General features: G+C 38.9%; 1 protein-coding gene across 1 annotated transcript; it reads left to right on the plus strand.

Moving 5' to 3' along the window:
• On the plus strand, positions 1-27,986 carry PNISR (PNN interacting serine and arginine rich protein). Its single transcript, XM_027901955.1, has 12 exons — positions 1-125; positions 12,434-12,552; positions 13,787-13,972; positions 15,461-15,684; positions 17,351-17,537; positions 17,807-17,997; positions 18,593-18,730; positions 19,745-19,844; positions 20,567-20,620; positions 21,905-22,075; positions 24,668-25,766; positions 26,005-27,986. Exons 2-12 carry the CDS (start codon positions 12,465-12,467, stop codon positions 26,033-26,035), a joined length of 2,469 nt encoding a protein of 822 aa, XP_027757756.1. The 5' UTR covers positions 1-125; positions 12,434-12,464; the 3' UTR covers positions 26,036-27,986.

Below are 27,986 nucleotides of genomic sequence, written 5' to 3' on the forward strand. Positions count from 1 at the left end.
GCAAGCTTCACTTCCGGGTGCGCAGCAGCGGGCGCCATATTGTCTTGTCCGTGAAGACGAGGAGCGGGAGCGGGGGCAGCGAGGCCGCGGAGCGGCGGCACCGGCGGTGGGAGGCGGGGGAGAGCGTAAGTAGCGGGGCGGGCTGTGCTCGCCAGCGCTCCCGGGGGGGCAGGCGAGTGTCGCTGACCCGATCTTCCCCCTTCGCTCCTCCTCCTCCGAGCCGAGCTGGGAGGCCGCCGCGCGCCGCAGCGGCGGCAGCCGCTCGCCGGGCGTGAGGAACCGCCAGCACCGCCAGCAGGAACCGGCGGCCTGGACGAGAAGGGACGAACCCAGAGCCACTCGCCCTCCCCCGCCGCCCCTGGGGGGGGGCGGCGCGCTGCGCATGCGCGGCGGTGGGGAGGGGTACGGGGGGGGGGGCGTTGGCGGGACCCCCTCGGGACTGCCCTGGGATCCACCGGGATCCCCGGGATCCCCGTGCTGTGCCCCCCCACCCCCACCGGCCCGGGGGGCACGGGCCGCCCCCGCACTGCGCATGCCCCGGGGCCGCCCCGGCGCGGGGCACCGGGAGAGGCCGGAGCGGAACGCGCGGGGATCGGGATTCCGGGAGTCAGGGATGCCGGGAGCGCGCACCCGGCCAGGCCCTGCCGCAGGAGCCGCCAGGTGCGCGGGGGAGAGTGTCCGCTTGGTTTAGTCTCTAACCCAGTTAGGGAAGCAACATGTGCACCGGGATTCGGTAGCTGGCTGTGCCAGCAGCTTGGCTCCTGCGGGTGAAATGTATTTGCGGGATATTTGTGCTGTTTCATGCGTTTCGTGGCCGTTCCTGAGTTCGTTCCACTGGAGGGCTCCAGAGAACTAAAATTAACAATATCCTCACACGCAGCAGCAATTTTAAGATACCTGGACCTGGTTCAGTAGCTTTGCAAATGCAGGGAGCGTTTTTAAATGGATCCTCAGAAAGACCAAGGGATTGGAAGACTTTCTGGTTTCAGCACTTAACTGCACACGTTTCCTGTACTTTAGACAATCCCACAGAGTAGCTGAAGTGAAGTTTGATGGGATGTGCTAGGCTTTACAGTTAAGGGTGGAGCCACAAAAAGGTCAGTGGGCTGGAATCTCTCTCCTGTGAAGACAGGTGATGAGAATTGGGATTGTTCAGCTTGGAGAAGTGAAGGATACCTTGTTGTGGCCTTTCAGTACCTAAAGGGGGCCTATAAGAAAAATGGGGAAAGACTTGTTACTAGGGCCCAGGACAAAGGTCACCAGTTTTAAACTGAAATATATCTTTTGACTGGGTATAAGGAAGAAATTTTATGCTATAAGAGTGGTGAGATAGTGGAACTGGTTTTCAAAAGAAGCTATGTGCCCCATAATTGGATATGTTTTCAGATCAGGCTGAATGGAGCTTTCAGCAACTTAGTTTCCTGCAAGATGTTGGACTAGATGGTCTTTGAAATTCCCTTCCAACCCAAAGCCTTGGATGATTCTAGGATGTGGTACCCCAGCTGAAATTTACCAGGTTTCTGTAACACATTATGGAGTATTCATCCACCTTGGTTGTTGTTAATTTCTTCATTTAGACTTATACCTGTAAATCTTTTCAAGCAAACAACCCTTATTGGAAGGTGTGGGATGCAGTGAGAAAGTGTTGCCACAGGATTTGTTTTAAGACACAGGGTCAGCTACCTGTCAAAGGTGGGAAGTGGTGGTCTTCAAAGCATGAGGCATGTCTGCATCAGGCAGCCAGTGTTCAAACATAATTTTACCAAGACAGGGTTACAATACCAGTCCAGCCAAACTGCTGTATTGTTGGTGGGAGTAAGAAACCCCTTTCGAATTTTGAGGTCAGGCTGCACTAAAGTTGGTGCCTCTCGTGGGGGGGATAAATGCTGCAGCTCCCCCGACTGTGGAACAGAGGAGGAACTGAGGGTCTCAGATTTGTCCTGGGACAAGTCAGTGGGATTACTGACCATTCAGTGACAAATCAGGAGACAAGCCCCCTGAGTTCTAAATTGTCTGTTACAGCAGCAAACCTTGTGTCATCTCTGCTATTATGTCATTACAAGACTTCCTGTATTGTCCTTGGCCCATGGGACTTGCAAACTCCTGCTCTGATAAGAGTGGTTTCTTCTCTTTTGGGCTCAGAGGAGTTGTAGGGTTTAAGAGTCCACAAATTTAGCACAGTTCTGCAGGTTTTTGGGGGATAACTCAACTTATAAACTGTAATGGTAGAGTGGAGTCATAGCCATATTTGATTTTTAGTTAGGTGCAGGATTGTGTAAAGATACTATTGGAGACAGGAGTGCCCAGTCTCACTTCTTTTCATGACTGAGGTATGTTGTGATCGTTGGTGCCATGTAATACTGTGGGTTATTAAGTATTCTTACTTTTCATCACTAGCTGATCCTTCTTCATTAAGTGACAACTGTATTTATCATTGGGAGTAATACCTGCTCATGACCATTAAGGAATAGTTGTCTGCTTGCTTAATTATTGGTACTATAAATTTTTTGTGCAGAGCATGTTGATCAAGGCAGAAGTTGCAGATGAACAGTTCACTTTGGGGGAAAAAAATAATGCTGTGTTACACGGTTTATTGAAAATCTAGCATCAGGACTTCCAGCAGGATGATACCTGAAAAAAATAAGATCAAGACTTCTTTTTTTTTTCCCAAACACAATAGATCTACTGAAGTTATTATGCTTCTGTGGTAGTAAATATTCTAGCAGTGGGTTTGGTGCTTTATGATAATCAAAACATGTATTCGTCCTTATGTCTTTGAAATACAAAAAATAAGGAAATGATACCTGACTTGCCAATATCTGGTCTTTTTGTTCCTTTTAAAGAGTTAGCTTCAGCTCAGTGGATATGTGGATTCAAGTTTGAAATAACAGACCTTGGAAGTTATACTGCTTGAATGACTCACTGAAGAAGATTTTTTTTTTTTTTTTTTTTTTTTTTTTCAATTTGGCCCTTGTTCAGCCTACTTCATCTTGGTAGCACTGTAAATATTAGTCAGATGTGCTGACATGTGAACCAGGTTCTGGAAAACTTCATAGATACCGAACCAGCTGTTTTCATCAGTTCTTTTTCTGGTTCTGTATTTTGGATCTTGATTACACACTTGGAAAGCCTCTGTTCTTCAATCTGAGAAGGAACAGTTCTGATGTTAAAAAATGCAGTGGAGCAACTGAAGTTGACTTCCACCATTTTAGTGATACACAGCTGTAAATGGGCTGGCAGAATTTCACACGATTTTTGACTGGATGTCTTGGTAACAGATACCAGCAGGCACATTGGTGTAGCTTCTGGTCCTCAGGAGGAGAAAAGATGGGCATTAAATACCTGCAACAATTTTGGGTGCTGTAGATGATGTATAGAAGTCTTTGCCAAAAAAGTGTGATGGGTGAAACAAAGTAGCAGGAAAGACAGTTACTTTAACTTTTTCTGATTATTGCAGACTTAACTCAGGCCTAAATATTTAATTTTCTGATCAGCAGCTGAGTATAATATAGTAGTAAATATTAATTCTCCCAAATAAAATGGAAGCTGGTATGTTTTTGTCTGAGTGATGGCATATGTTTGTTCTGACTCTGAATGTGTCTCTGCAGCCCCTCTATAGTTACTTCTAGGGTTTGTCCCTATCTGAGTGCATAGGATGCAGTGCTTTTCCACACTCACAGATCTTTTCAGCTTCAGAGGTGTTCTGAATTACCTGGATCTCCCATGTCAAGACCTCCAGAGGATAATTCTTGTGACACCCTTTCTGCACTGAATTTTTCTTCTTGGAAGGAGTGCTCCTTTTGGTATGTGAGGCCATTTTTCCTTTGCAGTTCTCTCTTCAGCCACACCTGTTATGTACGGATTCTTACAGAAAAGTATCCTTTATTCCAGTGACACAGCCATGGAAGATGTGCTGAATTTACATTTCCTTCCATTCTGGAGTACATTGAGATAGATGTTCTTGGAGTTTGTACAGTATGTGTCCTGTATTGATTTCAGATTCCATCTTGGTTAGATATTGATAATACCATGGATGAGCTGCTCTGTGTTGCACATTTGGGAGAAACTTGTGAACTGTTGGTGTATTATCCGTTAGTCCTTCTAACCTCATCGGTGATGTCTGTGCTATTGTGACTCTCCTGAAGCAATAGCTTAGTGGCAGGAAGGGGAGGGGGAAACATCCCTCAGACAACACTCGAGCTTGAACTCTTGGAGGCACTGGCCTGATTCCCGTCTTTCTATTAACTCTTTTGCTCCAGGTGTTGTAAAGGTATGGTTTGATTTATCCTGTTTGCAACTGAACAGTTCCACAAAACTTACTGTGGAAATTCATCATAAGCCTTCGGTCAATGTGCTAAAACTCCACAGAGTCAGTAACAACTATCTTGAATGAAAGGAAAAGGCCTTACATTGGAATAAGGTACTCACACGAAAGATCTGTGGATTCCAAAGAGCTCTGCTTCTGAGACATCTCCATTTTCCTTTAATTCCATGTCCACAGAATATGAGACACTTTTGAGATCCTTCTCAAGGTGTGATGTGGATGACTTCTGCAGTCCAGGAATTCTACAAAGAGCATCAAACAGAGACTGATGTGCCTTTGCTGCTTGTGTTGTCTTAAGCTCACACCAGGAGATTACCTAGTTAGCGAAATTGACTATTTAATATTAATTTGTTTCCAAACCAGTACTTGCAGTTTATGACAAACCAGGACTCCTGTCCCTTGAGGTCTTTCCCTTCAACTACTCTGTAGACCTAAATATAGTCAAAAAGTCATGTCTGCACTTGCAGGTTATCTTAGAGGAGATGGGACATCTGCTTGTTTAGGGGTTTGTTTGTTTTTCTCCTGGATATCTGACCTGTGAATGAAGTACTGAAAAGGAGTTGTGTTGTCTTTAAATCCTGGGGTGCCAAGACTAGCCATGTAGGGATTCTCCAAGTGTGCAGGATGGCCTGTGGTTTCAGCTTCTTTGTTTATTTAGATAATGGATACTTCTTTGCTGAAGTGCAGTGACTGTTTGGAATGCCTGCAAGACAAGATCTTTAGTCACTAGAAAAACTTCTGCAGCCATGTATTGGAGCTCAGTTTACCAGTAAAACTTGTTAGGCAATCTTGTGTCATATATTGACCTGCTCTTCAGGAGTGATGTGTCCTGTGATCAGAAGGGTGATGCAACAGCCTCCCCAGAAAGCACTTCATTATTGGCTATGGTTCTGTAGGTTCCAGAGTTATTAGTCCACCTCTCTACAGGGCTGAATAAACCAGACTGCCAGATGCTGAAGATCTGGTCAAATGATGTCTAATGTAGGAGTTCCCAACTCGAATGTCCAGCTCAGGACACAGCAGAAGGTGCGTGCCACTCTCCTTCTAGGGACAGCCTGAGTCTTAGGCTGCCTCCTGATTTTGTGGGAGTTGAGTTAGTCTGGCTTCTAACAAATACCTTATTTAATTTCATCTTCCAAAGAGTACTTGTTGCGCATTGCTAAGATATTTAACTTCCATGAATTTCCTGGAAAGTCATTCAGAATCTCCATATCTCTGCTGCAGAAGCCGTTGATATGTGAGGTTTTTTGTGTAGTTTGGGTTTTGTGTAACATTCATGTTGGGGAGAAGCATATTGTCACAGTAATGGGAATTTCTTAGAAGAAGCAAGGAAGTACCTGCAGGAAGTCCTCATCTGGGCAGCTAGGTATGGTTAGTTATCTTCCTGATGGCCTTCTGGAGTGGAGCTAACTTCCTAAGTCTTTGTGCTTCTTGTCTTGGACTAGCTGCATGAATTGGAGCAATTCAGATTATCCATTAACTATATTAAATTGATAAAAAAGATCTTGATTATCTTTTCAGTGGAAATGTCTTTGCATTTTCAGTTCTGCTGCAGCTAATGTCATAAGGCATGTAAGGAAGATAGTATCCAGGAAAACAAGAAGGCTTTGTCTTTTGTCATTCACAGGACAGTGTCTTGACTGCTCCTCTCCATTGCTGAGAGGTCAGGGTGTAGTTACCTCTGCACAAGCACTGTTGGACTGGGTAAAGGTAGAGTTGTTTGAGGAATCTGAGTGAATATGATAGCACTCAAGGGCTGTTGGTGGCCTTAAAAATGGCCCCATCTTTGACATCAGTGGACAGTGAGCTGCAGGGGCCCTCACCAAGCACTGTGCCGTTGGGAAATTCTCAGGAAGCCGCGCTCTTCTTAACAGGTTGCATTCCTATTGGTGTCAAAATCTAACTTGCTTCAAGATAACTGTGTTTTGTGGGAAGTGCTGGGAGGAGTCTCCCAGAGTTAAAGGTGAGCTTGTGAATTATCACTTAAAACTGTATTTATTGGTAAGTACCTTCTAATGGTATGCTTTTGAGTGTGTGGTGTGTCTGGACATACCATACAACTGTGTTGGAAAATACCTTATGCAAACAAATGAATAGGTTCAAGGAGATGCCTTTTTTCCCTAAGAGAACAAGTCAACACTGAGATGGAATCTGTAGCTAAGCTGAAGTCACGATCAAGGAGAGGAGTGGAAAGGTGCCTTTTAAAGTATCTGTTCTTTCTCTGTCTTTGCCCAACAAAAACTTAAGTTCAGTACTGTAGTAGAAAGTTTGACAACAAGTTTAAATTTTTTTCTGAGTGCTGTTGGCTCTCAGAAGTTGCTGGAGATCAAGGTAAGTCCTATCTGTGTTGCTATCTTGGCTTTTATTGTCAGCAGTGGAGCCCTCCCCGGCAATCCTCTCAAGGGTGGCACTTTTCATACCAGCAATTTGCTTTAATAAAACTTCAGCAGATCCTGGTCCAGCCTTTGAATAGGAGAGTTGTTGGGTTTTGTGTTGGTTTTTTTTTTTTTTTTTAAATAAGCAACATGCAAAAGAACCCATTTCAGAATGTTTGCTCATAAAAACTCCAGCAAAATTTTGAGATATCACATGAACTTTTCATAATAAATGAGGTACATGTAACTGAAATTAGATGCGAGTTGATGAGGTGTTTTGCTCATGTGATTGTGTCTCTGTACAAAACAAAAAGAATCCTGAATTGGCTTCTGTTTCTTTATTGGTAAACAAATTTTTAATAGATTCAGGTTCCTGTTCCTCAGGGAACAGCTCTTGAAGCACCAATAAATGTTCTTTTGTTTGTTTGTGTTTGCTAGAGAGAGAGAGAGAGAGAAAGCAAAAAAAGGCTAAGTCCGGTTGAACTGGAGGGTAGCACAGCTAAGGAAAAAAACTTTAACCGTCATCATGAAGGAGGGTAGTAGCTGCATTTTCCTTTGTAATTAGGTACCTGTAAAATGGGTCCATTCTTTGAACCCATTTGCTTTTCAAACCTGTTGTGTTCAGTAATGATGTCAGAATCAGTGCATCCTATTGGCTTCTCAGTTGATGTACCCCTCTGTCAGTGTCTTGCTAATGTCTGAATTGAGCAGATTTTAGCCAGTATTAATCTTCCCCTCCCCCCACCCCCTTTCAGTGGAAAATAAAGCCTTTCACTGCAGATATGGATGCTCTTCTGTGTATTTGGCCTTGTGTCACTGGTGGGGAATAGGCTTAGAGCTGTCCATTGTGTTAGGTGAAGCCTCTTTTTTCAGGTGATGCTGATTTGGGAACTTTATAAGGAATTAAAACTTGTTCATTTCGTGTGACAATAACCTGAGTTAGTTTTGGCAATGCAGATTTTAATTAGGTGAGAGAGGACACTGATTCTCTTTTCTCCATTATTAATTACTACTTGTGTCTCAGGAAAATAATGTTTGTTTCTTATCACATACATTAGTACAAGAGGTTTCAGCTGTTTCAAGCCTTCAAGTTACTGATCTCTTGGGAAAGAGGCACTGTTTGTTGATTTTGGATTTGTTTCCTCTTTCCCTGCTTCAGTGCTGGGGGTGAATCCCTTGCAGTAGTTTTAGAATTACTGAGATCAAGCTCCATTTTCTTCATTCTGTTTTGTGAGTTCTTTTTGAAGGAGTTTGTGCCCTTTCCAATATATGGCACTGAGATTCAAAAGTGTTTTGCTGACTCTCACATCTGGTTTGTTCATTATTGTATGACTTGGCTTGGTCTGTTTTTATTTTTGACATCTTTAAGATAGCATCGCCAGCAAAGGAAACTCAGTAAGTTCCACAAGCAGAATACAAAGTTACAGTACTTTCATGTAAAAAGAGTAACATCAAATAGCCTAAGCACTTTTTTAGTTACCTTTTAGAACATGATAACTGAAAACGAAGAGCTAAAGCCAGGGGCCTTTTTGCCTCTGAAACTTTAAAGCAGATGAACCCATTAAACACTACAGTGCTCAGCAAAACAATTTTTGAAGGTGATAAACCATCTTTAAATGACTATAGCCTCTCTGTAGTAAGTAGAAAAAATTTATGTCAAGTACCTTTTTCATTGATGAAGTACCTTTTTCAGTTGATGAAAAACTTGGAAAAAATGCGGGAAAACAAGTGGAAAACAAAAAAGCAGAGGAGTCTGTTTCTCAGAAAATGATGGTGTCCTGTTGTTCCAGGTCACCACATAGACAGAGGCCTTAGAACAAACCTTTTCTGTTCACTGGCTCTGAGCAGTGCATTCTAAAATACATCATTTAGTCTTCAATACCCAAGTATTTGGATACGTGACGTCTTCTCTTTTAGCCTGTATATGTTAAGGTTAGTTTTATAAACATTTTAATTTGTTAATTTTTTTCCTTCCATGTCCAGTTCCTGTTTCTGTAAAAACACATTGCTCAATAACCAAGATGAGTTGAAATAAACAGAAAATCAGAAATACTTTTTTACCAGTTTTCACATGATATTTTAAAAAGGGCTTCTGCATGTATAGTTGCATAAAAAAAGTGATGTCACTGCTTAAGCATTTGTGTGGTACGTGTTTCTGATTAGTAAAGAATGCTTTTATACTGAATTTGGTAATAAATGTGTGTACTTGAAAGCCAGCATGTCTTATAGTTGCCAATCTATGAAAAATCAACATTTTTTTCCAGGAAAACAGTAAAAGTACAAATGCAATAAAGAATTAAAAGCTTTCAAATACAGTTCACAAACTAAAATTAGCAGTTTCAAAAGGCAGTGATTTTAAATCAGTCTGCTGTGGATGGCATAAATAGAATTAATCAAATGTGGAGGTTCTTCAAGGTATTATACTGTCGTTGCTGTCTTGTCATAGTGTTGTGCATCAAAATAGAAACCGGCTCCATGCCTTGACCTATTGCTTTGCACTTCCCCACCTGATTTCTCTCCCCAGAATAGCAGTACTAAGGTGAAATAATCTCTGTAGGGAGAGTTGAAGACTGGGGGCCGTATTATGTTGCAGAGCCGTGGAGAAGCAGCTATGTGTGCTCAAAGCTCCAACCCAACCGTGTTTTCAGTCTGACCCTGACGCCAGCTGGCACTGAGTGAAAGCCTCTGATCTTCCAACTAGAATGGACTTGTCCTAAGTGCCCGCTGGGTCTCAGGTCCGTGCTGACACCTGAAATGTGCTTGGGAGCAGCCCAGAGCAGTGCTGGGTAGCCTGGGGTCAGTGCTGTTCTGTAATGGGGAGATGGTGGGGTCCTACAGCACCACTTCCCTTGGGAGTGTGGACTTGGCCTCAGTGTCCTAGGGCATGGTAACTAGCTGACAGGGAAGCCAGGAGGGGAATGAATGCTGCTGCTGCTGTAGAAGGTCACTGTCCTCTGTGTCTCTCAGTCACCATTTCAGATGCCAGTTGATGCAGCTGCAGTTAATTTATCTCCCCCACAAAATTTATTTAAATACCTTTTAAAATAATAAGGCAGTTGTTGTCTTGAACGCAGGTTATACTGAGATGTGGAGGCATTTGTTACCTTGGACCTTCTTAATGATCTGAACTGGTACTTCAGTTTGCCCATAGTGAGTATCAAGGCCTGAGAATAAAGAAACAAAGACCAGAATACTAAGCATCCATTTCAGTTGAGAAACAGATGCATAATTGTGTTAGTTAGAACACATTAAAAAAATAATCCAGAATGCCTAAGATTTTAGGACAGAGGTAGAGCCAGTTCAGTAAAAATAAATCTCATCTGATCCTATCAAGTAAATCTGGGTGTAGGAGGTTCCAATTCAGTTGAATTTGTAGAGGTGCTCGTAATATTGTCACACTTTCATAAGAGAAATTGATATTTAACTGTTTAAAAAAGGTTTCTTTGCATTCAGTTATATGCAAAGCTGTCTCTTACGTTATTAGTGAAACAATTTAAACCCTTTGCTGAGTTTTAGTGTAATTCCACAAACTTGTTGCAACATACCATGCATGGAAGTAAGAAAGTGCTACCAGAATTACTGAAATACATTTTTATTATTGCTCTTGTGATATTTTAATAATAATTTTATTATTGCTCAGTGGTAGTCTTGAATGCCAATTGTTAAAAATTTAAGATGTAAACAAGTTTATTTTGACAATTGAAAGAATTTGTATTCTGGATGGAAAGATGAACTGAGGGGAGATAGAAACAGTTACTTACCTTCTTGTTATGTTAGGGTGAAAATAGTATGTGAGGTTACTCCTTCAGATATATATGAAATATGTATATGTGAATATCCAGAGAGCTAGCTGTGACAAGGCCAGCTTAGATGTTACATTAAGTGCATTAGTAGCTGCCATTACACTCAACTGCTGTGTAAGAAAGTTAATTTCCTAGGTACAGATCAAAACTAAAAAAAAAAAAAAGAACCAAAAGAAAGGACAGGGTCTTCACTTATTAAAGATTTGAATATCATAAAAATATAACTAAAATGGGAAAAATCCACCATACTTTGTTTGTCAGGAAAAGATAAAGAAAATAATGGAGTAGGTTTTGCCTGGTGCTCCCCCATGGCCAAAGTTGGATTGGTCTTGTTTAAAGCCCCCGCAAAAAAGGCATTTGCAGCTGAATTTTTCAGAGCTATGCATGTGAAATTTTCGTGCACTGTTGAAAATAAGTGGTCTTAAAGGTGATCTACAGTTTTTTAAAATAAAATATTTTCTTTGACAGAAGTATGCAGAATACGAGATTGCATTCCCCTCTGCAGGGCCCCCGACATTACATACAGCTCTTTGTGTTGTGCACTTCTGTCTAGTGATGCTCTCTTCCTATGCAGTCATGCAGTTACTCGTGTGAGTGGATAAAGCATTAAGCACAAGATGCTTTTGCAGGCAAGATCCCCTGTAATTGCTTTCTCTGCCTGCCGAAAGCAGGCTCTGTCTGGGGGCCTGCATGTGTCCTGCTCCGCAGGGCTGGCCACCCAAGTGGCTCTGGCTGCTTTGAACTGGTTTGCTCTGAAGCAGACAGGCTTTATTCATCTATTCTGTATCACACTTGGCTGTGAGCCACGACTAGGTCTTGTATGCTGCTCCTGTGACCTCAGGGAATGAATTTTTGTCTTTAGGTTTGGAGCATTTGAAACAACCTACATGGCTGATGTTTTAATAGCATGTACTCAAAGGACCGTGTGTTAAATTCCATGAGGATGTATTTATTGAGTGGGAAACCTGTTGAGAAGTTCTTAACAGACTGGGTAGGACAGAGGGAGACACACTCAGTGTGTTCCTACCCATACTGGGTTTTGGGAACAGCTTCTGGAGAGAAGTGTTCCCAGAACTGTGCTCAGTCTTTGCCTTCAGAGAAGCTGTTTGGAGCAACGTAGGTGGCCGCTCTCAGGTCCTCCATGTGTCAGGTGTGCACTGGAGGTATGAATAACTGGAAGGAACTGGAATGCCATTACAGGCACACCTACCTGGACTGCTGTGCCTCAGAAAATTCTTGCAAAGCTGGTCCTGGAGGACCACTTATAGCAGGTTGTGGAGCTTTGCTGTCTGGACCTAGGGCTGCTGCTGCCTGCTCAGTGAGGTTATACAGCACTGCAAAAATTGTTTCTCGTGATTTTAAAGGACCTTGTGGTAATTGTGCCGTCACATTTATTTTTCTTTCTCAGATTTGAAGGAATATATTATTTAGAAACTATAATGAGCCTGTACAATGCATAAAATGCATGTCGACACCATCTTGTACCTGTGCAGTTCTCCAGTGCAATCATTAACAATATGTTTTACAGTTTGGTGACTTCTGTCTTGCTTAACAGCCTTGCATGACACTTGTATAGAAAAATATACCTCTTTTCCCTAAGAAGCAGGCAAAGATACCAAGTGATGCCTTTCATATTTTGACTTGCTTTAAATTCATTTATTGTCAGATGAGTTCTTGTCTTATAAACTTGTCATATCTCTCTTTGAGCATCATTTTGCAAAAATACAGAGAAAGCATACTAGGCTTCTGAAATCTTACAGTAATATTTTCAGATATTACTCTATAGGATGAACCATTTCCTCCAGCTTAAAATATTAAGCCAGCATTGCTTCAGCTTGCTTTGCAAGGCTTAACTATATCTGCAGTTATGTAAGTTTCAGTTATGTGCTATTTCATGGGCATCTATTTAAACATACAACTATTATTTTTAGTTGAAATATAGACTATATAAAGACTTAAAAGATGTGGGATCAAGGTGGACAACCTTGGCAGCAATGGCCTTTGAACCAACAGCAGTGGATGCAGTCATTTCAGCACCAGCAAGATCCAAGTAAGTATCTAGAAAGCTTTGTGGATTACTTTTTTTAATCTGTTGTCATTTGGGTTCTTGAATCTTTGTTACAGAGCGTGACTCATAGTTGCCCTTTTGTAGTTGCTCTCAAGACAATAGGTTTATGATGCTTTTCAGAACTAGAAAAAATAAACATACATTGAGTCCAGATGCTTTCTCACCATTAATATATAATATGCAAAATAGAGGCAAGCAGCCTGATTATCCTAGACAAATTATCAACATTTTACCAGTCATACAGATCAACATTTAGACTTCATTTACTTTTACAGAATCTATATCCCTGTGAGTTGTTTAGCCAAGCTGAATCATTTATTTGAGAAAATCTGATTTTCTATTTAGTATCTGTGTGGCAGAAGTGCTAATGCAGATATATATATATACAGAAAAACTCTCATTGGAAGATTGGTTTAGGTTACAGCAGTGATAATCATGATCTTCTGTTTGGATTTTTTTTTCCCCACCATAAACACCAAATATTTTAAACAATAGAACATAATATACCTTCAATTGAGAATGAGGTGACAACAATTCAAAATATCAAAAGAACCAGAGAAAGGGGATAAAGAGCGTGGAGTGTGTATTTAATACTAGGGCAGAGGGATGAGGGCACACTGGTTTTACTGTTACTTTAATTCCTGTTAAATTCACTAGAGCATTTTCCTGACTTGACAATGAGTGGAAGACACACTACTGTTCTCATTTGAGAGTGCAGTTTATTCATTTACTGGTAGGAATGGCAGTAAAGAAAAAAATATGGGAGAGAACTGTAACATCATATTGCAAGGGTTATACAAAGAATATACATTGAAAAATCGTTTTATTACTGTGTACCTTTCTTGCACTAGAGTCTTCATTAATTTAGAATTTAAGGCTATGTATATTTATTTCTCATGTCAAAATTAGCTCACTTATGAAAAAAAAGTGCATTACTGCCCCCCATTCAGTGCTAATGTGAACCTAAAAATAACGTGGCTTATGGCATTTTGAACATGTTCAGAGAAACTACTTCAGCAAGTCTGTACACTGACATTTGCTTTGTTTCATTTACTGTACACTGTGAATAAGTTTTAGTGCTGCTCACAGTACTTGCTGAAGGTAAACGTTTCCCATTTCTCTTGAGCAATTAGACATGTAATTAAGAAATGGTGTTAAACTGTGTTAAACTGTTACTGTGAATTGTAACCTTTTTAATTTCCTCTGTTTATTTTAGGCCAAATTGACTGGGCTGCATTAGCTCAAGCATGGATTGCTCAACGAGAAGCCTCAGGGCAACAGAATGTAGTGGAACAACAAGGAATGATGCCAAACGGACAGGATATTTCAGGAATAGAGTCTGGTCCAAACAACCATAATAATTTTCAGGGGGATCCCAACTTCAACAGAATGTGGCAGCCAGGTTTGTTTTCCCTGTTGTTCATTCCTTTTTTTCATGTAATGACATTTTATTCTTGTCACATTTTTGGGTGTGAATATGCCCTGTCCCTCAGGTTTTAAGATGCAAAACTACCAGTTGACTAATTAATAAGTATCACAGCTGCTGCTTTCCACTCAGGTGTTCTACAAAATGGGTAACAGTACAGACAGAAGGGTCTGATAACACAACTCAGTAATAGGTTTATTCTATCCCTGTTGTAGGGATATAAATGTTGTAGAAAGATGGTGTGAATTTCTTTATATATTTATTTCACTGGATCTTATTCTTCTTCTGTGTTACTCAGCTTTTCCTTAGTTTAAGCAGTGTTATTCTTAACATATAAAAGTAGTCACAGCACACAAAACTGGATGGCTAGCCAAAGTTCTCTTGTATATTTACTCTGTTTCTACAAAGTTTCATCTTCCCTCTGTATCCTTCCAAGTTTCTTTTTGGATCCAAAAGTCTTTTGCCCACTACTAATAAAAAGCTAAAATGGCAATCTGAAAACCTAACTGGCAGGCAATTGATTTTGAAGGGATTCACAATCCACAAGTGCAAACAGCATGTGTTTTATGCTACTTGCAAGCTTTCAAGTCAGTTTGAACTAGCAAAAAAAAACTCTAGCAAGTAGAAAAACTATGCTAACACTTTTTAGTTGCTACAGTTATGGATCCCATTATGATGCAGATGGGAAGCACAGTAAAAATTAGAAAAATGGACTAAAGAACTGAATGGAAGGTGGAAATTAACCTGAGAGACTAGATATTAATTTTATTACTGGGGAAAATTACAAGGTAGCTCTATCTATAAGTATCTGTACAGTAGACATAAGTTTTGTCTTCTGAGGAAATCAGCCAAAATTTATGTCCACATGAGCTATTTATTCATTCCCTTGAGCCTTTGCATTCTGTTAGCCAGTTGTAACATATGTTTGAGGGCTTATGACTATAGCTTATGCTAGAACCTCTGCTAGGTATTGGACAATCCAAGGAATCACCCATTATCAAGACACAAGACTTTGGAATGCAGGTTTCAGTGGTTGTGCTGCTCACAAAACCATTTGCTCTCCATAGCAGGTGTTTCAAGTGTATTATGCAAAAGAACAAAACAGATCATTACTTTGAAAGTTAAAGTAGAGAAGTAGGAGCATTTTTTTAACAGTTGAAACAACTTGTAAATCCTGTGGTGAACTCACTGTCACTAAAAATTTATAAAAACAAATTTATGGCATGTCTACATCTGTCCAATTCTGTGCCCCCACTGCATGTTTTAGTTCAGCTACAACTGTTTGTATTTCCTTCATCTAGCTGAAGAAATTATTGAGGCAGTCTGTAGATGGATGATTCTTTTGAACTTGATCATTTGTGATGCTGTGAGGAACCTTGTGATAAATACGAGAACACTGAGTGATTGGTGACTCATGTACGTTATACTAACTTGGTATTGAATTGTATTCTAAATCTTGAACAGAATGGGGAATGCCTCACCAACCCCCTCACCCACCTCCAGACCAGCAGTGGATGACTCCAACCCCAGGTCAAATGGAAATTGTTCCTCCATCTGAAGACAGCAACAGTCAGGACAGTGGGGAATTTACTCCTGACAACAGGCATATATTTAACCAGAACAATCACAACTTTGGGGGACCTCCCGATAACTTTGCAATGGGGCCAGTGAACCAGTTTGACTATCAGGTGAAACATATTTGTTGCTTTAATATTGTAGACGCGCAGAGTCCCTTCCGTGGATGTGTTCCTCTAATATCATCTAGCGGCGACTTTCATTCTTCAGTTCTACAAACATCTACAGAATCTGTTATCTGCTAAGATACATTTTTCCCAAATACTTTACAGAAGAGACTTTAGAGTTTGCAGTTCTGTTCAGAGGCCAAAGGGTTTTATTTTTCTATAGTAGTAATGAGAAATGGCTGTTGTCTGCAATTTAAAATGAATCGCTGTGTTCCAGTATATAAATTAACATTATGTAGCTTTGTGTTTAAAAAAAAAAAAAAAAGAGGAGAAGAAGGAAAAAAAAATAAAGTTCAGAAAGATATATTTAAATACACTAGGTAATGTACAGGAAACAGTCCTGTATTTACAGGGAGATAGACTGGATGATCCATTGATCTTTTCCCTATCTATCTACTGTGATTCTTTGAATAAAGAATGGTATTTCTAAAGAAATCCACATCCAGTTTTTTCTTCATTCTAGCATATAAGTTGCATAGCATAATAAACCTGTAGGTGGTTTCAGCACTAATAATGGCAGGAGGAACTGCACAAAAATCTTTAAACACAAAGCAGTTTTGTATCTTCCCTCTATATTCAGTATTTTTCTTTCAAAACTCTTGATACAAATGACGAACTGTACCCATTAAAAAAACCTACATCTTGTTCATAAGCAAACACAAAGGAAGATGGGCAGAAATGTTTTCCTATCTTCTGGGCTATTTTTTTCTTATAATTCTGTTCTTCAGGAGTATTGTTAGGTTGAACAAATAGTTTTCCAATATACTCATTTATTATAATAATATTCTTTGTTTACTATTATGGGACAAACTCTTAAAAGTCAATTTCTTTAAATACTACAGAAAACTTGTTTTGCAGTGAATAAAAGAGAGATGCTTGACCTGAAATTTTAGTGGGAGAGTGCTTCAGTGCTAGTGACTTTAATAGTCAGTAGAATATTTGATGCTATAACTTTCTTCCTAAACACTCTCCTCTTAAATAGTTTTATTAAGTCATTTCTGGGCACCAAATCTTAACACAAATAACTCCTCTTGTATGCCTCAAGATTTAAGACTTTTGGATTGTATGCAGCTTGTCCAAAACCCAATATCTGTACTAAAATGACATAGATTTTAACTTAATATTTTAATCAGCCATACTAATAAGATCCATGAATGATTACTGGAAAATGCACAGTGCAAAATTATTTTGTAATAAAAGGTTGAACTTCAAATTTTTGTCCTCATGTTGTAGCTAAACAGAAAGACTGCTAACATAGCTAGACTTTTAAATCTTAGTTTTGTATGCTCTTCATTTAACTGCATGCTCTGATGCTAAGCTGGCAGGGAACTGATGGAGATAGATGGCGATTATAGGCTTAATGTTTAGCACAGCATGAAAGGAGATTGGTTGAAGCCCTTTCAGCTTTGTTAGGATCCCTGCTTAAATCTAAGTTTACTCATTAAGTATTTAAAGGAAACTTGTTTTGTGGGGATCACAGTAAAAGTGATTGAGATCTGAGTAGCCTAGAAATCGTGGATTCCTACTTGCATGGATTTTTGTAGACCGACTTGCTCACATGCTGCATTTAGTGTTACCACGTGAAGAAAAATAAACTGCATTACTCTTTCAGCATGGGGCTGCTTTTGGTCCACCTCAAGGTGGATTTCATCCACCTTATTGGCAGCCAGGACCACCAGGGCCACCAGGTCCTCCAGCACCTCCTGCACCTACTCAAAATCGAAGGGAAAGACCCTCATTCAGAGATCGGCAGCGTTCACCTATTGCGATGCCTGTGAAGCAGGAGCCTCCACAGATTGGTACATGTTACCCACTCCTTAATGAAAAAATGTAAAAACGGTGTTTTAGAAAGAATTGCAAAATTTGAAGACTTATTTTCATTTAATGGAAAGTAAAAGAGCAGGGAAAGAAAAAGCCATTGTAAATGGTTTTTTCCCCACAAGAAGATGTGTAACTTGTTTGAATGGGGGTGGAGGGTTTGCTTCTTTGTTTTGCAGAATCTTTTTGTTCTTTTTTTGGGGGGGGAAGGTTTTTTCATCTTGCATAATTGTAAACCTTGCTTATTTAGATGCTGTGAAGCGTAGAACTCTGCCTGCCTGGATTCGAGAGGGCCTGGAAAAGATGGAAAGAGAAAAACAGAAAAAATTGGAAAAAGAGAGAATGGAGCAGCAACGTTCACAGATGTCTAAAAAAGAGAAAAAGGAAAATGAGGAGGCTGAAGAAGGGGATGGCCCACGGTTACCTCAGAAAAGTAAATTTGTAAGTAAAAGTGTTTGCTTTTTGTTCAGGTTTGTATTTCCTGAAAGGTATCAACTTTTTGGTCACTTCAAAGGAGGGACTGTGTATTCCTGATTACCTCTTTGGTTTTGTTGCTTGAAGTAAGGTTATGCCACTACTTTGTTGATAATTACTTGGTGTTTTGAAGCTTTTAATGTCTGAGAAGTAAAATATTAGTAGCAAAAAAACAATGGTGAAATTTGCCTCTTTTTTTTTTTTTCATTGTAACATACAGAGTCTTTGAAAGTCTGAATTCTAAGTCAGCAGCTGAGAAAATTCAGATACCTGTATTTGCTAAACTGAGCCCATTCAGGGGACCTTGCATTGCCTTCACTTTAGCAGTTATCTTGTTTGTAGTGCTGAGCACATGTCTGGCAGTGAACTGACAGCTGTGTATTTTCTTGGCTTGTGTGGGTAGAGGTACCTGTATATTTCTTAGGAAAGGAGAAAATAAATAGTTTTATGCTAACTGTAATACAGATTTCAGTACAAAATAAACCAAGTTGACTATTACAAATAGAAAACAAGGAGCTTGACATCTACGTTTTTCCTGAAATGTATGATGCTGTTCTTGTAGGACAGTGATGAGGAAGATGAAGATGCTGAAAACACAGAAGCTGTAAGTGTTGGGAAAAGCAGCAGGAGTCCATCCCCAGCTCCTCAAGAGGAGCAAAGTGAACCAGAAATGACAGAAGAAGAAAAGGAGTATCAAATGGTATTAATAATATAGTTCTCACTAAGTGTTTCTGTCTAATTGCTCATATTATTTGTGTATATCAAAGTAAACCACTTTTTCTATGCCTGATGTTGTCAGACGAGATACAGTGCACATCGTACAGATATTTGCATGTCTCTTCACATGATGTCTTTCTTATGGAATCAAGGATATAGGTTATATAACTCATCTTTAGCACAATAGTGAAAGAATGTAATGACTGTAACTTTTAACTTGATTGTTATTTATTCTGTGGTTTTGCTTCACTTGTCAAATTTCTGAAAACTTGAGATGTTAAGTGCACTCATCTCAAATCCATGCTTCAACCTCAGTTCCTGTGAAAGGGAATGTAAGAAATGAATTCTTGCAAGAAAGAGATAGAACCCCAAACTCCTAGACCAGCAACAGTTTCACTTTGTGTGCGGAACCTTCATACTTTGAAATCACAGTTGAATGCTAATTGTACAACTGAAACCTTGTTAATTAAGGCCCTGAATTCTAATAAGTTTGATGAATATATTTTTGTAAAAGCATATGGCTAGACTGAACATCTTGGAGAACGAGCTACCACCATTTCAATTTTTGTAGTAAATATGTAATAATAAAATTCCATGTAAGTAACCTCTGATGATTTTTCCAGGCAGCATACCAGAGAAATGTGCTCCTTACTTTTTGAAAGAATAATTGGGATCAGTCTTAAGTACATTTCTGTTTTACATATTTATTTGTTATATCATCTTTGACATTAGGATCAGTGCCCTGGATAGCTCTGTGCAACACATGCAGATACAGTTTGCAGTCAAAATACAAACCTGAAAGTTTTGAAATCAGGTCACATTTAAACAGTTTCAGTCTCAGATTTTTTAATCATGCCTATTGAAAGAAGTCATTAAATAAAATGTGCAGGAGACTACTTTCATACCTATCAAAAGAAGTGAAGTCCTATGTATATAATTTGAATTCAGCATTTATTCAGATGTTTTGGCCTTTAATTGCATATACTGTTTTGTTCAGATGATGCTGACAAAAATGCTGCTGACAGAGATTCTCTTAGATGTCACAAATGAAGAAATCTATTATGTGGCCAAAGATGTTCACCGTAAAGCAACTAAAGGTATGCCGGCCTTTGGGTTTTTGTTTGTTTGTTTGTTTTTTTCCTTTTTAGTTTCTTCTGCGAATATTCTATATTTGCATGTCTCTAGAACATTTAACCTCCATAGTTCTCCCTCAAGAACAATTCCAGTATAATGCATCCAACTTGGTAGAGTTCAAATCCAGTAATCATGTACTGTTGTCCTGTGCAGTGTATTGTGAGTTACTTCAGTTATTCCATTTTTCTCATACAATTCATTTCAGTTAAAATGGTACCTGTGTGTCAATGGCTCTTGAGCTGTAGCTGTTTCTTAATACTATCATCTTTATCTCAAGGCTGTTCAGAAGTGAAAAGAGATGAACTTTGAGTCCTCAATTAGTAATTAATTTGCTTTCACTATTAACATGTATTGTATTTACATAACAGATTGTTTTAACATAACAGTTAATCTAAATGTGTAATTACTGAATTTGAAAATTCTGTGCAGATGCTGTAACTTGGAAAGTGATTTATGAGTATATATTTGGTTTTTTTCTGTTCACTGTTAATTTGCAGTTAAATTCTAAATCTTCATGGTCAGAAAATCTGGAAGTGGTTTTAAATGGATGATGCGTTTTTAATGTTTCTTCTCTCCCTCCAAAGAACAGCAATAGTAGTAGATTTAACAATACCATAGACTCATGACTATGAAATCGTGGCTATTTGTGTTAACATGTTGTTCCTGTTGTTGATGTGATACAAAGCTCCTGCAAAACAGCTGGCACAGTCCAGTGCACTGGCTTCCCTCACTGGACTCGGTAAGTATGTTCCTTATTTTTGAGAGGGCTTAAAGGGGGAGTTTTGCTCTTGCCTTGCGTTTCTAGAAATTGCATTTTGAAACTAGATTTTAATTGCCCAGTAGTATGGGTCACTTTCTGATAACTTTATCATTATCAGCACCTTTTTTTGTTCCACAGGTAATCCTACTGATATGTAAGTGGGATAGTGTTTGGAGTAAAGGACTAGGCAGTTAGTGTATGAGAATCTTGCCCTAATTTTGAAAATATGTAAAAATTTTAGTTAAATTTACTTTTTGAAGTGTCATAGTTTCAGAAGCACACTGCAGTCTTCAAAGAGAGGAATACTGTTTTATAATTTTCTCCTATCTTGATCCATCCAAAGCAGAGGGGAAAGTTGATAGAAGAGTAATGTAAAAGTATAAGTGAAAAGATTACAATCTTTGTAATTATTATTTTATTGAAAAGCTACATAAGCGCAAAGGCTCCCATATCATATATTACCATAAACAACATGGGAAAAATAGACTGAAATTCCAGCTTGAGACATAACTGCAAAACATCTTTCCCAACGTGATTTTTATCATCTAAAACATACTACAGCAGTGTTAGTGATCAGTTATATGTTCATTACATGGAATTTCATGAATTAGATTGAATGTTATCATAACAAGTATTCACATTGCAAAACTAAATAAAGATTCTAAGAACCATAGACGGAAAGAAAGTAAAATATCTCTGTGTCAGATGTTTAAATTGACTTTATCCTTCTTATCAGTCCAGTAGTTATTAATCTCTAGGGGAGAAGAAAGGCTGTTTCTGTTCCATCTCCATACCTGTCAAAGTGCAGTGTTTTCTAAATCAGTATAGAAAAACTGATATGGCATTCAGAATTTCTGTAGCCTGGACTACGGAGGCGGCTGAAGTCATTTCAGAGATGTCTTCTGGGAAAGCTCCCAGGTGTTTTCTGTCCGGTTGCTGATGCAGAGGCAGGCACTATTACAGTCTCCACAGGGAGCTTTTTGGCCCTTCCATACAATGGAAAAAAGTACCGTGATCACAGTGGTTGCTTGCCGAAAATAGACAAGCTGTTCCCGAAGGAGTAGAACCAGACAGTGAGCATCAATGCAGATATGGGAGCCTTGAACACACCAGTCAAACAACATTGGCACTTACCAGAATAAAGTGACTTCTTCAGAGAAGAGGAAGTGAAGGAAGGGAATGTTACTCTCCTCTTTGCCTCACAGAAATATTAAGAACAAAGCTTAACCTTTCCTCGTGATAGACTGGGCTTTATGCACGCAGGTGGACTGGGTGGTTATGGATCAGGAGACAGTGAAGATGAGAGGAGTGACAGAGGCTCTGAATCATCTGATACTGATGATGAGGAATTACGACACAGAATCAGGCAAAAACAAGAAGCGTTTTGGAGAAAAGAGAGAGAACAGCAACTACTGCTAGAAAAACAGCTAGAAGGTAAACCATATAGTGTTTTCTTACTGTGCTGCTGTATATGGAGTTTGCTACAGTATATGTAAATTGATGGGAGAGAAAATGCATTTTATGCCAAATGTAGAAGTAATGTTATTTAGTTTTAATTAAACTGTTTTAACAAAAAAGATGTTCAAGCTACTTGATCAAAATGGGGTTTGCTTCTTTCTTGTTGAAAAGAAAAAAATGCATGTAGCCTTTTCCATAAATTTTTCCACTTCAGTGTATAAGGGGAGACATGGTGCATATATGTATGCTCTAAATATTGTACTGTACAGATATTGTATAAACAATCATATGACTTTATAGAAATGCTCATGTGTGCATAACGTATTTTTAAAAGTTATTAGTGTCTCAGTTGTGCCTAGGGGATAAATTTCACCTTTCTGCACCAGACTGCAGTTTATGTAAACTTGATTCCTTAAGGTTGAATACTGTTTATAATACTCTTTTTTAGTATATGAAGCACATTTCATATAATCTGAAAAACTTGCTGTTCTGCTAATCTCAGGCACGTACAGTGGGACCTGCAGTTTCTTTGAACCCATTGACCTCCGTTGTAGTTGACGTTTTTTTCATATGCTGCATCTTCGTAACTGGGTTTTAACTTAATGACAGGGAAAAATTACTGAAGTCAGTCAGTTGACACTTAGCTTATGAAGAAGGTGGTAGGCTTGATTTAAAAACAAATAAAAAAACCCCAAAAAACCAAGAATAACAATCTGTGATTTACTTTTGCCTTTCCATACAATGTAAGGTTTGTTCTTTTGTACTAATAACGTAGGTCAAAAGGGTATCACAGTCACCTTGCAGTGCTGAAGAGCGGTCTAGATCAACAGTTGAATGCAATGTTAACAAGTCATAAACCAAGTTCATAAGCTAGAGGAGAAAGTGCTATTAGGATTATCGCTTTAAGATTGATGATTTCCTCCTTTTACTTTTTATTTTAAAGGCCTGGAAATAAAACAGATGCAGCTGTTAATGAAAAGCTGAATTAACTAAACTTTTGGTTTCCTTAATATTTGTGTCTCTGAGTGTTTTAAGATGTATGCATAAAAGGATAGTCATATGGAGAGTGACCCAGTGGTAGCTTATGACCTCTGTCTTCCCAGTGCACGAAGCCAGATGCCAGTGGATGGAAACATCTCCATGGAACTACTTGCAGAAATAGAAATCTAGAGTAAAGCAGCTGATTCTATACATCGAAAATACGGAAGAATACTAAATGCAGAGTCATTTGTAGCAGTGTTTTGGAAAGGCAGGAGATTTCTAATATACTATATAGCCTCTTCTAACATAGACTGGCTTTTGCCTGTATTGCCTAATAACTTGGAGACCAGATGGAATTGTTTTCTGGGTTAGATTTGACCATCAGCTGCCATTTGAATCACTGTGTGTTTCTGGATGCAATTTTGTCCTCTAAATTAATTCAACGACTCATGGCCCACATCAAAAGGCCGTGTTTTGGCTAAAAATGTTGTATGTCACTTTTTTTTTTTTTCTGGGTTCAGTTTAAAATGGGAAGGGGAGATAAACTTGGCCAGTGATGCAAAGGATCCTAGGTTGAATAGAAGTAGTTTTTTTTTAAAATTTGGAAACCTCTGGAAAATGCTCTGAGGGTCTGAAATCATGGCCTGATACTCATTATGTTACTTTCAAGAAATGTATTTTTCATTCATCTGTTGTCATCTTACCACATTTATCATATTTGCTGACTGCCAGACTTACATCTATTCTCAGCTGACATTAACTTTTCACTTTGTGAGAGCTTCACCATGTACCTGTATTACATGCTGTGGTCTTAACTTTTGAGCTGAGTCTTAAGCAAAGAATTATCTACAAGTCTCCTTTTTTAATGCTATTCCTCCCTTCCTTGGAATTCATTGGCTATAAAACCTACAAGGAAAACTGTTGATTGTTCATACTAGATAGCATTTAGGATTTATTCAAAATTATCCTTGAAAAACACCTATATTTTATTTCAACAACCCAGTATGTCACTACAGCAGAAGGTACTCCTCCTAAGACTCTTTTGAGTACCAAGGTCTACAAAGTATAGTGGTACAGCCAACATTGTTCTGACTTGGAGAGGCCACCCATGTGTGGGAAATACAGCTTTGTCAGACCAGCCAAACCCCGATGAACACGGCTGGAATGAAGGCAGGAAGCATCAGTTCTGCTAGAGGGGTGTTGTAGGATGGAGAAGGAGAGAATCATGTGTACAGTAAGGTTGCAGAAGGAAAAAAGTCTGTGTGTGTAGATGAATTCAGGAGTTATGGTGTTCCAGGGTATTTGTTTGAGAACTTCATCTTAAACCACTGAAACATGAAATAACATCAAGGACTTCTAAAAATGTGTGGGCTGTACTCTTTTTCTAAACCAGGAGAACAACTTTTCTAGAATTACAAGGAAAGAAAATGAGCAGTTTGGTGTGGTGGTGGACAGTGTTTTAATTATAACTATTAAGAGAGGTGCTTGGAAATTTGGTTTTGTCAAAGTAACAGTATGGAAATTATTGACATACTGCTCCAAATTGATTCCTTTTTTTCTTCTGTGTACCTTTTTTTTTTTTTTCAGAAGAGAAGCTACAAAATGAAAAAATTTCAAAAGAGATGAGTGAATTTATCAACAAAGAACAAAATAGTAACTCAGCATCACAGGAGGCAAAAGAAATTGAAGCAGATATGGTTAATGAAAAGAAAAAATCTCCAAATGCAATCACACCTGATGTAGAAATCAAGAAAGAGGGTAAAGACAGGACAGGAAGGAGTGGGTCCAGAAGCTCCAGCAGTGGTAGCACTAGCAGCAATAGTAGGAGCAGCAGCAGTAGCAGCACAGTATCTAGTTCATCCTATAGCTCTAGCTCAGGTAGCAGTCGCAGCTCTTCACGTTCTTCCTCTCCTAAAAGGAAGAAGAGACACAGTCGCAGTAGGACGCCATCACATAAGGTTAGGCGCAGCAGAAGCAGGAGTTACTCCCACAGAAATAGGAGAGAGAGGAGTAGGAGCAGAGAGAAAATAAGGGAAAGGAGAAGATCTAGTAGAAATCACAGTGCTGAAAGAGGGGAGAGGCGGAGAAACCGGAGCCCTTCGAGAGAGAAAAGCTGGGATAGACGTAGAAGTGGTAGCCGCTCAAGAGACCGGCGAGCCAACCGTGCAAGCCGCAGCAGAAGCAGGGACAGACGTAAAGCTGAAGACCAGCGTAGAAGCCCAACGGGAAATAGGCACAAACATAAAAATGAGGGTAAAGATCAAGACAGGAAGAAGGAGCAGGGTGGAGGTGTAGATAAAGACAGAAAAAAGAACAGAGAAAGAGAGAGAGATCAGGAAAAAAGAAAAGATAAGCCCAAAAAAGAGGAAAAAGAAAGTAAGGCTGGCAATCATGACGACAGTAGATTGAAGAGAAAAAGAGACAGTGAAAGAACTTTCTCTCGTGATTCAATATGTGTGAAAATAATAAGACAGGATTCCAGACAAGAAAGCAAAAAAATTACTACCAAAGATAGCAAAAAGCGGTCAGGCTCTGAATCTAGTGGGAGAAGTAGTTCTGAATCACCAGGAAGCAGTAAAGAAAAGAAGGCTAAGAAATCAAAGCATATTCGGTCATGCTCCATGGAGAAATCTCAAAGGTCTGGTAAGAAGGCAAGCCGCAAACACAAGTCTAAGTCACGATCAAGGTAGTATACTTTTTAAGTATTTTGTCTGACTTTTAAAAATTTTTTTATATTCGTCTTCATGTGTTCAGCATATGAACTTTTTAAAAAAGTATGGTATTTATTAAACTTTTTGTCTTGGACAAAAGTAACTTTGGAAAATCTTTTAAGACTATTAATTACTAAGCCTAAAGTGTGTGTGGGTTTGGGGGTCTTTTATTTTTTCCAATTAACTTTTTCCCCCTTTTCCTTTATTTTTCAGATCAACAACTCCTCTTCGTCGTAAACGCTGAGGAATTTAAGGCACCAGTGCTATGATGTTTAAAAATTCCATGAGTTATAAAAGGCTTGTCTCATTATAGAGGCACATTGTGGCTATGTAGGTGAAACCAGAATCCTTTTTTTATCTGTACATAGGTGTATTTTTTCCAAATGCTGCTCAGAATTAAATACCTAATAGGATTTCTTTGTATTACATTTTTTCAAGAACGGTAGTGCTTATTAAGACTATAAAACAGGCCATTCTCTTTCAGCTGTAATGTTCTTAAAATTACTATTGAATGTACTGTGATGTCAATAAAGCTCTTTAGTTAATTTTTGTTTAAAATTCTTGCACCTGAATTTTGTGTTAAATGGTAGAAAGTACTTAAAAAAAAAAAAGGCAGCTTTTTTGGTATAACAAATTTTTAAAGTACTTGAGAAAGATTTAACATAAAACACTTGTCACAATATGTAATTCCTGGATTTGATGAGATTACTCCATTGGGGTTGTGGAAGAACAGAGCAAAGACATTTTCCTTTAGATACGTGTAATAGATTTTTAATAGCCTTTTTTTTTTGGTCTAGCAAGTACTGTATGCTGTGTGTGTAAAATATGGGTCACTGTAATACAAGCTATACTTAAACAGACTGAACCCCATTAGGAATATGTGCGACTAACTGATCTCGTGTGACAGTATTAAGCTCTGGAACTATATTCCTCACCCAAATTTCAGAAAGAACTTTCTGGATGTTCAGGGATATTACACGAACATATCTCAGAATTTTAGATGTTTTTATGGAATATGTTTACAAATGTCACTGAGTCCACATTAGAAAACTGACAGTAGGTTAACTTTACATTTTGGCACATGCATTAAATGCATAGTGCATATTAAAGCTGGTTATTTTTGTTAGCATTACGAGAATCGTGATTCCTGTAAGGATAATACGTTGATTGGACAGCAATGTCAGTAAATTTTTGGGTTTAGTATCACTATAAAGTGAAAGAGGTCACTGATTACCTACTTCAGGAAATTGACCGTTAGTAACAAGAGTGTGAAATAATATTAAAAAGCAAACCAACGATACACAACTCTAGGCCAGTGACTGTTGCAGAAGAACACGAATTCAGGGGGACATCTGTGGCTAGAAGGTCTGGTATGACACCAGTTGTGAAAAAGATAAAAGGCCTATCATCAAAGTAAGTTTTCTTTGATTGGCTGTATCCTCTAAGAAAAAATATACCAGTACAGGCAACTTGCAAAGCATGTCTTCATGAACAGATTAATCCATTTAACTAAATTAAAATTAAGCTATGCAGCATTTTTCCGCTGTAATTTTTTTCATTATTTAGATGCAGAAATAAACTGTTTCAGTGCAAAGCATCACATTTTAGCTATGCCTTTATTAAGCAAGCTAATGGCTAGTGAATACATGCATGTTTATCAAAACACTGTTACAGATAAAGAATTAGTTAATCAGTTATAAATTATAACATATATCTCCCAACCCCCAGTAATGTCCTTTTAAACAGAGTAAGCAAGTCATACCTATGAGCAAAATAAGGCATAATTTGCAACACGTAACTTTTACTTGCATCGGTAGGGTTATAAATAAAAATGTGTTGATCCAATCCTGCTACACTCTTTGCTCTGGGTAGGAGCGAGGATTTTTTTTAAAAGTATGTAGAGCAACAGTACAGATATTTTAGAAGGATGCCTTGAGAGAGAAAGAAAGAAAGAAACTAGAAATAAGTTTAAGGAAAGCTGTTGAGGAATACAGTTTCCAGAATGCATTGATTTTCAGTTCAGATTTTATACTCTCTGTCTAATAATAAAAAAGATTGTGTATGAAAAGCTTTATATACTCTGCCAACCACTGGAACTCTATCACTTCCTGTAAATATGAAAATTATTTTTTGACACAAATGCACTTATATGGGTAGTGACTGTATGCCAATAAAAAGAGCATACGATCTCTGTA

The sequence above is a fragment of the Empidonax traillii genome, unplaced genomic scaffold (assembly GCF_003031625.1).
Source record: "Empidonax traillii isolate 1590-97213 ecotype Southwest subspecies unplaced genomic scaffold, ASM303162v1 scaffold826:size277384, whole genome shotgun sequence".
NCBI classification, from domain to species: domain Eukaryota; kingdom Metazoa; phylum Chordata; class Aves; order Passeriformes; family Tyrannidae; genus Empidonax; species Empidonax traillii.